The following is an 11,985-nucleotide window of genomic DNA, read 5'->3' as shown; positions in this document are numbered from 1 at the left end:
GATAGAAGTTCCTATAAAACTGAACCAACAATAAGGTAATTATGCAAGAAATATAAAAGAAAAATCCAATGAAGATACAAAGAAAATATCATATTCCTGAACATTGAGTATATATTTCCATGTATCAAATGATATTGACGTATCCTTTCCCTCAACTACTGTTTTATTTATTGATTTCAATAAATTGGAAACATCCAAATGGGATAACAAAAGATTCAATTTCGGGAGAATTTTCTCTCTAAATTCCCACTTTAAAAGTCTCCAAAATTGATGATAAAGTGCCCACAAAATATCCAAATTGTGATCCGAATTTTACCTAATATTGTGCAGGATTGATACCAACTGATCACTACTATTTATTGGTATTTCCGGAAAAGTAGCTAAAAACATATTTTTAGTATATTTCCAACCTGTGGAATTACAAAGCCATAACCATGCCCTACATGTTTGAAACAGACCCCATTTCTCAAAAAGAATATTTATTTGAAGGGTCTTAAAAGAAACTAAGAACTTTAGTTCTGAAAAGAAAAACTTTATTTTTTCTTTATTGAAAAAGTCACCTATGGTTTTGTCTTCCATTATGTGGTTCAAACTTTCTATTGAACTATATTTTTCTTTTTCTGCAAATTGATTCATTCACAAAGATATTGTGGACAGTAGATCATCTTGGTAAGAAGTTTGAATAAGATCTATGTTGGAACTAAAAATTCATTTCGGGAGTTAGAGAAGAAGATTGCAAAGCAAGAAGAGAAAATCAAGAAGTTAGAAAATGACAAACAGGGAATAAAGGATAAAGCAAAGGACTTGAAATGCAGACTTAGTCCAAGACTAGAATACCTTATTTCTTTGAGAAAAGAAATATTTGAGGCTCTGGTTCCCAGACTGAAGACACCGGAAGAGCAAATGCACATACTCACCGGTACAGTGCAGAGAACACAAGAGACAATAAAAGATAGCAAAACATTCAGTAATGGTATAAATTTGATTTTGACAAATATCTTTCAGATTGTAACCCACCGGTTACAAGAATCCAGGTAGGACTCCACTGACACCGAATAACAACCTTTGTCATTGATGTCAAAGGGGGAGTAGTGGGATGAGAAAAATGGTCAGAAGAAAGGACATCATCTGCTCAGGGGGAGCATACATTTTTTTGGCACACAGTTTTGGTAAGACAATTTTGGCAGACTATTTTTGGATATCACTTTGGACACTTTTGATTTTTCTCATGAGTGTTGCCATCAATGCCAAAGGAGGAGATTGTTGGCAAATGCACACTCCAATGAGAAATTGTAGGTGATTGAAGGTTTTGTCATTGATGGCAACCTTGCAATCATATGACACCGGCAAGACAAAGATACCGACACTGGAACCGACAGACTCTACACCGGCATACAGAACACCGATAGTGAAAGGAAGGATACCGACACCTTGGCCGACTTCAATTTTGTTTAAAATGTATTTTGTAAATTAATTGTAAAATCATTGTAAGCCGACATGGCGAGTTGTAATATGACTCATATATGTATGAGATCATTGTAGATCATTTTGTAAGTGATAAGGAGATAGGATGCGAAATATACAGACATAATATGCGAAATATTGGTTAAGGGTTTATGTTGTAGCAGAGCTCAAACTGGTACTGAATCTGGCATAGCAGATGCTGATCTGAAGCAGTATAAGACATTGGATTAGTATAATCCATTTTTGTAATTCAGTGGGACTTCTTTTGTAATTGAGCAGTGAGCTCTAGGCACTTGGCCTTCCTGCATGTGCAGGGCCCTATTGTAAGAGTAATATTCCCTTATTGGTCAGTAAGCAAATATTGTGGGTCACAAATCCCACTGAGGTTTTTCCCACACCGGGTTTCCTCGTTAAAATACTGTGTTATGGTGTGCTTCTCATGTTGTTGTTATTGTTCTTATTTACTGCATTATTTCTGGTTTACCGGTACTTAGTTTTTATATGTTTTTCATCTTTTAAATCAAGTAATTTGATATACCGGTTAGATACTGATTCACGCCCCCCTCTCAGTATCTTTGGGAATCCTAACAATTAAGTCTTTTGCTAAACATTGCTATGATTCATCTATGTTATGTAATAAATTTACTTAGTGTTGTATTGAGTTAAAAGATGGTTGATGTATTATGGTTCCTTTTAAAAAAAATTAATTGCTATATGTTTTGGTTTATTAGTTGTAATTCTTCTAGGGTTCCCTAGGAGTGTGTTAAAAATCAAGATAGTTAGCTAATCAATCAAGTTAGCTGACTAATCAATCAAGCTAGTTGATTGGTCAATTAGCTTACTTGACTAATCAATTGATTGAATCAACTAATCTATCAAACTAATTAGCTCTAAACTAAGTCTCTTGTCCACAAGATTTAGATTTGATTGAATCAATCTTTTTCATTCATGTTTTTACCTTAAAATCTATAAACTTATCAACTCTTCCATATTTTTGGCTGGAGAGAGAGGGGGATATAGGGGAAAAAAATGTACTCTATGAACTTTTGAATCACATTGTCATCACATTGCTAGAAGTCTTGCACGTCTTACTAAGATATCATAATCCACTAATGAAGCACGGAAAAATCAAAATCAAGATCTATCAAAGGTTTATAATGATTTTAAGATAAAAGTTTAATATTATGTTAATTTAATTATTTTTATTTTTATTTTTGATAAAAGTGGATAGAACCACTGAACTATATTAAGTTTTAAAAAAAAATTTACAGTGTCTGATTCAAAAAGCACTGAAGGGAAAGAACCAGTAAGAAAACCCTTTAGTATTGCTTAAGTAACACAAGCCTATTCTACCCAATACCAAATGCTCATTGGCATAGTACATCAAAAAACCCAACCCAATTTCATAAACCGCATTAATGTTAATTTAAATTTTATTTTGAATTCATGCATACAATTACAACAAATTCTCCAGTATATCAAGAAATAAATTCATTTATATTAATAGAATCAACAACTTCAATCTCTATTAAACGTTCATATTTTGTTAAATTTAAATGTGGATACAACAAATTCAACATATTATGTTAACTTGGGAGCATCCATATGAATAGTTAAGGACTCATAAACATATGCTATCCTAATCAAAGATCTTAACAAAATCCCAAAAAATTTAGAAAGATTTCATATTAAAGAATCTAGTATTAGCGAAATGTAACAATGGAATCCCTTTTTGAATAGAGAGTTGTCTTGACGTAAGACAATGAATTAGGTCCCAAAAGGATGTTGGTAGATAAGTAATTACAATCACAATAAGTCTATTGTGATAACACCCAATGATGTGCAATACCTTTTGAAGGATAATAGGTTATGAAGATATGTAGGATGCATCTCTACCTATTTGGAGGATATATGAAGTGAACAAATGCATCTCTACCGGTTTTGCATGATGTCTCACGCAATTTTTTTTCCATTGAAAGTAAAGGTGTAGGTGCCATAAAAATTTAATTGCCCACGCACAATATTCATCAAACAAGTCTTCTAAAATATCGTTATGTTCTCTAAAATCATTTAAATTTGCAAGATGGAAGAATTAAATCCTTGCAAAAAAATGGTGATGATTGTTGACTCCTAGAAACTGCAGCAAGCAGAAGACATGGGTTTTCTCATGAGGAACTCTTGTTATTTCACCAAATGCAACAAAGAGGCATTCAAGTCAATCAGCTCATATTTGTCATTGTAGTTCGAGCCTATGTCAAAATGGGAATTATGAAATAGGGTATGAACATCCATCAAAGAATGATAGAAGGGGGATTTTTTCACAGATAATGTAATTGGAATTGTTCTAGTAGAAATGTATGCAAAATTTGGAAGCACAAACAAGGCTCGTAAGTGATAGACAAGATGGATCAAAGAGATTTGCTCTCATGGAATGCAATGATTGCAAGATATGCACATAATGTAATTGCTAAAAAAGATTTAGAGACTTTCAAGAAAATGCAATTGGCAGGCATAACTCCAAGTTCCACCACCTTTTCCAGCGTTCTCCCTGTTGTGCCAAAATGGGAGCTTTGGAATAGGGCACGACTATCCATCAAAGCATAAAGGAGAGAAGAATTTTATCAGGTGTTGTAGTTGTAGCTTCCTAATATGCATGCACACAAAGTGTGGAAGCATTGATAAGGCACATGAACTGTTTGACAAAATGCCTCAAAATGTGATTTTATGGAATGTCATGATTGTGGGATATGCACCAAAATGGTTTTGGTGAAAAGGCTCTAGAAACTTTCAATAAAATGACATTGACAAGGCCAAATTCCACAACCTGTTCCAACATCCATTGTGCATGTGCCAGAATGGGAGCTTTAGAATAGGGTATTCACATCCATAGAAGTACAAAGGAAAGAGAAATATTGTCAATGTTGCAACTAGCCTGCTTGACATGTATGCAAAATGTGGGAGCATTGACAAGGCAAGTGAATTGTTCCAAAGAATGGTTTTAAAAGAAATGTGGTCGTATGGAATGCCACGATTGAAGGATACATAAAGGATGGATCTGTTGAAAAGGCTTTAGAAACTTTCAAGCAAATGTAATTGGTAGGTGTGAAGTCAAATTCTACAACCTTTGTCAACATCCTTTCTCCCTTTGCCAAAAAAATTCCTGCATTCTTTTCTAATAATATTATTTTTTTAAGAATGACTCGATATTTTTTAAGTTCCATGGGCTTTGGAATTAAAATACAATTTTATGGATATAAGAAAAATCAAAATTGATAAAATATTTGCTTGTCAAAAAAAAGTAGACAACTTCTACAAATTGTTGCATAGCCATACCAGACTAGAACAAACATTTCATGAATCCCTTCGTGAAAGAAGAGAGAGCAAAAATTAACACATCTGCAACAATTGACAAAAAAACATTTTTTATTGATTGATTAAAACAATTACATTGCCTCTCATTTCTACAGATTTTAACATTATCTATGACATAGAGGACAAAACAAAATGGAACTCTATACATAACAGACTAGAAATGTGGAGGACATATCAGCGTGTTTTGAGTAAATCTGAAAAACAAACTCGAACGGATCTTTGCAGATTTTTAAGGAAACGTGAGAAGACACACTTAACGGCTACATTGAACTGTGGTCCAAGTTTATCTCACTGTCTACGTGGAGTGGGAGAAATTAATTCTTCCCAACACTCCTCTTTAATTTCAACCACATATGCTTTAGCATTTATCATTTTCTAATTTTTCTGTTGGTTATCTGCATCACAAGTGGTTTCAAATGACCATAAATTTCACATATAAGTGGTTGTAGATGACCATAAAACTTGATAGACAAGTGGTTTTAAAGGACCAAAAAATCTTTATCTGCATCACAAGTGGTTTCAATTGACCACAAAATTCACATATAAGTGGTTGTAGATGACCATAAAACTTGATAGACAAGTGGTTTTAGAGGACCAAAAAAATCTTTATCTGCATCGCAAGTGGTTTCAATTGACCACAAAATTCACATATAAGTGATTGTAGATGACCATAAAACTTATAGACAAGTGGTTTTAGAGGACCAAAAAAATCTTTATCTACATCACAAGTGGTTTCAATTCACCACAAAATTCACATATAAGTGATTGTAGATGACCATAAAACTTAATAGACAAGTGGTTTTAGAGGACCAAAAAACTAACATGATGGAGAAACATATTTACAATACACACTTTCAGAAAAAGAAACTTTCATCACTTAAACTATGGTGGCGACTTAACTTCTTTTTCCTAATTGCAATGGCCTCAACCTATGACCTTCTGGTGGTTTTTGTTACAGCAACAAAAGCTAGAGATATCTCCTTTTAAACTCCATTTTCAACCTTTGTTATTTTGGTTGTGTTTCAGACATGTGAGATGACTTGTATAGTCAGTGCTCTTTACTCTTGGTTGCAGCCTCTAACAACTTTGACAAAAAGAGTATCAATCATTATTAGCTTTGATAGCTACCAAATCCTTTGAAACTAGACTTTGATAATATTTTTGCCCCTTCTTTATCTTAATCTTGCATCAGCTACAACTTCCTTCTTGTGGCTATGATTTCCTCCAAATTTTTGAAAACTGGAGAGCTGCTCCTTTGGCAATAATTAATATTCTCTTTCTAGTAGCTACTGCTACAACAATTTCTTAACATTACCCACAATCTAATTTGGGTCTTTTACTTTAGCAACAAATTTCTTCTAATCTTTAAGCTCTTCGGACTCTTTTTCAATCTTTAATTTACTCTCTAATCTCTTCTAAACATTATGCAATGACTAGTAATGCAGGATCCTTCTTCTTAAGCTATAACTTCACCTTCACTTTTGCATTTTTCCTTACACATCTTTCTTGGCCTTACAATCACTCATTATTACAAAGATACATGATTTGAAGGGATTTTAGGGCTTTTGAGGCCATGGCCTTGATCCCCCTTGATTACTCCAACTTAAAAAATCTCCTTTGTTAACTGGCTCTAATACTAATTTCAAAGAAGAGAGCACAAATTAACATATCTGCAACAACAAACCAAAAACATTTTTTATTGATTGATTAAAAAAATTACATTGCCTCTCATTTATACAGAGTTTAAAGCTAGGACAAAACAAAATAGAACACTATAACATAAAACACTGGAAATGTGGAGGACAAATCAACATGTTTTGAGTAAATGTGAAAAATAAATTTGAACGGATCTTGCACATTTTCAAGGAAATTTGGGAAGACACGCTTAATAGCTACATTGAGCTGCAGTTCAATTTTGTAATTGCCCACTTAGCTTAACCAAAAAATTGCACTAAATTTTTTCATCCTTATTTACTTATTCTTACTTGTGTTTGATTCAATCGCATACTCAGGTATTTCTATCCAAACAGGATAGGCATCCATCCAATCGATATAAGCATCTAACCATACAAGTCTGACATATGTCCATATGGGACAAGGGGTTTCATCTATCCCATTCAAGATAGGCATCTACCTAAACGAGGTAGGTATCTATTAATAAAGAATAGGAAATGCTTGGCCAGAGACTTTAGACTCATAAGGACCATTTGAGTCCTGCGTCACTTTCTGAAGACTACACTTGCCTACTAGGAGTGCACTGAGGTCATCGTTGTTAGGAATATATAAAAATAATTATATAGACAAGCTTGACTTCGGCCTCAGAATCGGCCTACAACCTCGAGAAGTCAAGCGAATCCATACAGGATTCATTTTGAGTATGCATTGAATTAATTTTAATCTTTCAATTAGTATTATCTAGACCCCTCTGATTGAAGGACTAAGGAGCTTAGAAAACCAACAACTCACCCTTAACCAAATCCTAATCCCCATCCCTGAATGCTTGAATACTAGGGACAAGTTCGTCCCTGGACTGCCTACATACCCGTTTCGACACGAGATCAAGGCATAAAGTATGCAGTTCTAGTTTCTAACTAGGGTTTAATGTAATCTATATGGTGGGTACGCAAACCTTTCTAGAGTCAATGTCCCAGACAGTTTCTCTACAGTTGTTGCCCACGATGGTAGCTCTATAGCAAAAAGGCTCAAGGTGGCCTTCTACATGTGGCCTAAACAACTAAGTTCTATTTCCTATTATTTACGTTGCCCTTGGTTCGTTATCATTCGTAGAATTTCATCAAGATATATAATATCCAAAATCATCACACACCCAAACCCTAATGGAATTTTCCAAGGTTTAACTAAGCAAATGTTAGATTATCGATCCAAGGGGGTTTACCCGCCCCTTAGATTTTATCTTCCAAATGACCCTTATTTCTCTCTAGTGATTTATAGGGACAATGTCACATACATCATTGTTGCATCTTTATTAGGTGTTAAGTGCAGTAGTTCAACACGACATTACCCATAAACGTGACCCAAAGGCACCATAGATACCAAAGGTTGCTAAGTTTTTTGGTTTCATCTCCTTTTTTTTAGTTGTTTAACTAAGAATTCAACTATAAATTCATGAATCTTAAGTAAAGTAATATACTAATACAACTATGAAAATGAAACTATTATATGCAAGGAATTATTGCTTGAATTTTAACTAAGATTTTAATTTTACGTAATTGAAATGAACATTTACTTAAGAATTATAATAAACAAATCAATTCCTTAAAGGAAAACTATAACAATGATTAAAACTTGAACTAAATACACGAAAGTACTAATTGCTTGAAAACTATGATACTTGAAAGAGTTAGCTTATGAAAATGATTTGAGTTACTTGTAAGATACTAATTGCTTTGAAACAAAAACTATTACACTTTTAAACATGAAACTTAACACTTGAAAGGTACTAAATTTCTTGAAAGAAAATTAAATTATTAAATAACAAGACTTCGGAAATGAATTTAATACTTACTTGTTTGAAGGAGAAAAACTATTTAACAATAAGCTTGAAAAAAACCACATTATTTTTAAAGATTAATCGTTTAAAAATAATATTAGAAGAGAATCTAAATACTTTCTAGTTAAGAAATATAAATAATAATAAGGCTCCTAATAATAATTCTAATCAAACTACTTTTAGTTGCTTTTGGACTAATGCCAAATCATTTGCAAAATTATAGAGAGATAAACTAACTATTCCTTCTACTTGAAGTAACTTTAACTTTATCTTTAGATTTTTTCTACAAATGATAACCTTATCAATTTCAAATTCTTAGAAGAGAACTCATGTTTTCTCATAAAATTTACTTCAATTAAAATTATTATTTAATTTTTTAACTAAGTGATCATGAGATATGTTTCTTGAAAATTGATTTGCTTAATTAAGATAAGAATCCAATAATATAGAACAACAAATTCTAACTTTATTCAACTTCCAAACTAAGTTTCATTACACATTTAAAACCTAAAGATGAGTACTTAATTTGAGAACCGCAAGATAAGTTAAGTTAATAATCTCACGTAAAAAGATTTCAGTTTTTTGCTTCATTTCCATTAGCTAAAACTATTTTGATTTTCATGAATTGGAATTATGGATATTTGTTTTTCTCATTAGTTTTCAAATATTTGGTTTAAAATAATCTTTCTTTGCATTCTAATTAATACTAATGTTCTTACAAAATAGATTAAACCATTAAAATTATGAAAATTTAACTATGCAATTAATCTCCAAATTTAAACGTTAATTAAATTCATCTATACTAATTACCTTGCAATATAAATGTAACTCCTCCCTTTACTAGTCTTATGTGCCTTAAAGCTAGAGGATACAACTATACATTTTTAGCTATTAATAGATTGAGAGAATATCTTATCATATAAATCTTTTGTTCTTTAAAATACACAATTTTCTTGAATAAATTTTAAAGAGTTGTCTTGAAAGAAGAATAGACTATAATATTCCTTATAGTATTATTTGTCATGTGTTTGTCTATGTTATCAACTTTCAATCTTTCACTGAGGATAAATTTTATTAGTTGTCTCAAATAGAAATCAAAATAATTTAAATTCTAAATGTAATAAATTAATTTATGTTACTCAATAGAATTAAATTTTAAATCTTCTTTATAATGTATAAAAATTTCTCTTGATATAAACAAAGAATATTTTTTTTGATCGGTAAAGGCAGAGCCAGATTATATTAAGAATATATAGAATTTACAGAGCAATAGTTTTAGCAGAGTCCAAAAGTGCATCCAATTCCTTCTTTTAGAAAATAAGGAATACAAGCAAACACTCCATATGAAAGTCTAAGAAAACCCTTAAAAACAAGAAATTAAAGTCTAAATGACAGAAGCTTACTGCCATATTAACAGAGATTATAATGGAGTAAACAAAACAATGCTCGAGAGACATAACAAAAACATAAGGTAGCTAGAGGGGCCTAGCTTGCAATTTCTTGTTGAGCTTCAGATGACAGGTGCTCCTTCCTCGCTCGTCCACGGCCTTTGCTCGGAGGGTGGCCTCTACCACGGCCAATTCCAGTCCCACAGCGACCCATGCTAGCCTATTCCAAATGAGGGTTTTCATCTCCTGGTTTCGAAGGAAGAATACCATTGAGTCTTGCAAACTGAATAAGGTCCTCCTCCCTTCCTAGGTCATCTGGATTCTCTCCCAAAAACTGCCATTTGAGATAGCCAAGACCAACACCCGCAAAAGCTCTATGCCTATCCAGGTCTTTCCCTTTCAGGTCAAGCAGGAAGGGATAATAATTAATCAATTCTCCATGAGCATTGGAGAGGACTCTATCCCCTGGCCGAGGGGCCCCAGAGTCATGAATTGCTTTGTTTATAATTTCCTGGAGCTCTTGAGTGACCTCCTCTAGGAAGAGCTTCTTGGTGAGGGACCAGACTGCCTGCTTGGCGAGTTTTAGGTCTAGCAGGGAGGCAACAAACCTTGAGGAAATGTTGGTGTTGTCCCGAGGATATTCATCTCTGTTAAGGTGACCGCTACCCAAGATCATCTTCATTGCCAAAATGAGGGGGAAATCCGAGAAGAGGAGGAGACGCTTGAGCCTTAAGTCTATAATTTTCCTGAAAGAGACTTGGCGCGTAGACGCCAAGAGAGAGATTGGAGTGTCTTCTCCAAAACAGCAAGTGGGTCTGGGATACACGCTCATGATGAAACCAAAAGGAGGGTCAGACTCCATGGAGTGCAATGCAGGCTAATCAATAGAGAAGGAAATGGACTCCGAGATGAAAAGCAGAGAGTGGGAATGAACGCGGGATGCAGAAGACAAATGCGAAAAAGAAAGATGGCACATTGTTTAAAGCCGAGTAATGAGGGTCGGGATTGCAATAAATTTGCTAGCGAAGGTGGAGAAGGATGTTTGTCCTTGTCATGCCAACTCTCCCGGATGGGCCACGCAGGCCTTAAATTGATTTGACAATTTGTCAGCTATCTCGAGAGGAGAATCGGAGAAGGCATAGGTCATGACTATGGCTTAGATGACGTGCTTAACTGTGGGCCCACCCTCCCAAGAAAGGTAGGATTAAATTTGAATTGATATGACCGTTAAGCTTAGCTGCCAGGGTTAAGTTTAAAGTTAACCGTATAGCAAAATGATAAGAGACTTCTGCAAGATCCTGAAGGGAATCTCACATCTGGTTGAACCTCAAGGACCCTAGCATGTCAATTGCAATGGTCTGAATGAAAAACAGAAAGATACTCCTGATCCCAACCATGGAGATAAGATCCTTGAGCGGCTAATTTCGAAAGAGCATCTGCCTCTGAGTTTGCTTCTCTGTAGATATGCTTAGCTTCATAATTGTCGATTGTGTCTAGGCTTGCGACTATGCTTTCTAGAATTCCCCGCAGTCTCCAATTTGGAGTGATTTTCCTCTTGATGGCATTTATTGCAATCTCTGAGTCGCCCTCCACTAAGATGTTATTGAAACCATGGTTGATGCAATCTCTCAGTCCGAGTTGCAGAGCTTTGAACTCGGCTATGTTGTTTGTGTCTGGAGGGATGGGCTTTGCCATTTCCCCAAGGATTGCTCCTGTGTGATCCCTGATTACATATCCTATGCCTGAAGGGCCCGGATTGCCTCTTGAGGCACCATCAAAATTTAGTTTTATCCAACCAGGCTTTGGAGGAGACCAGATAGGAGTCTTTCTCCTATTGTCTTTTTGCCCAAACGAGGGGGGAATCCTAATCCCATGCCAATTTTTCCTTATGCTTTCATCCCAAGATGAGAAAACTTTCGACGGACCCAAAGAGAAGGCTAACTTGCAGTTAACTGAATCCATAATAATCGATTCAATTGAGTTCAAGATTGTTCACTAACTTATTTCATCATGAGGGGATTTAATCAATAGTTTAATTTAAGGCAACATAGGTTTACTTAATGAGAAAATAAATACTCTGTTGATTAACCATTTGAACCCTAGGTGTATTTGATCATTTTGCCCCTTGCAATATTTATCCATTTAAACTCAAGAACACTCTTTTCCCATCATTAAGGAGATAATAAACTATTTAGAAATAAAATATTTGTTGAAGGGTAAGTCCAAATTGCAACTTAAATGTCCATATTA

The 11,985-nt window shown here is 34.2% G+C and overlaps 1 protein-coding gene across 1 annotated transcript; it reads right to left on the bottom strand.

Annotated features, from left to right (window-relative positions):
* Window positions 1-11,079: 11,079 nt before the first annotated feature.
* Window positions 11,080-11,697, bottom strand: LOC131052134 (uncharacterized). Its single transcript, XM_057986737.2, has one exon. It carries the CDS (start codon window positions 11,695-11,697, stop codon window positions 11,080-11,082), a length of 618 nt encoding a protein of 205 aa, XP_057842720.2.
* Window positions 11,698-11,985: the final 288 nt, after the last annotated feature.

The sequence above is a fragment of the Cryptomeria japonica genome, chromosome 2 (assembly GCF_030272615.1).
Source record: "Cryptomeria japonica chromosome 2, Sugi_1.0, whole genome shotgun sequence".
In the NCBI taxonomy this organism is placed as follows: Eukaryota; Viridiplantae; Streptophyta; class Pinopsida; order Cupressales; family Cupressaceae; genus Cryptomeria; species Cryptomeria japonica.
Note: the sequence above shows the minus strand (reverse complement) of the source record. Positions and strands in the feature narration are given on the sequence as shown.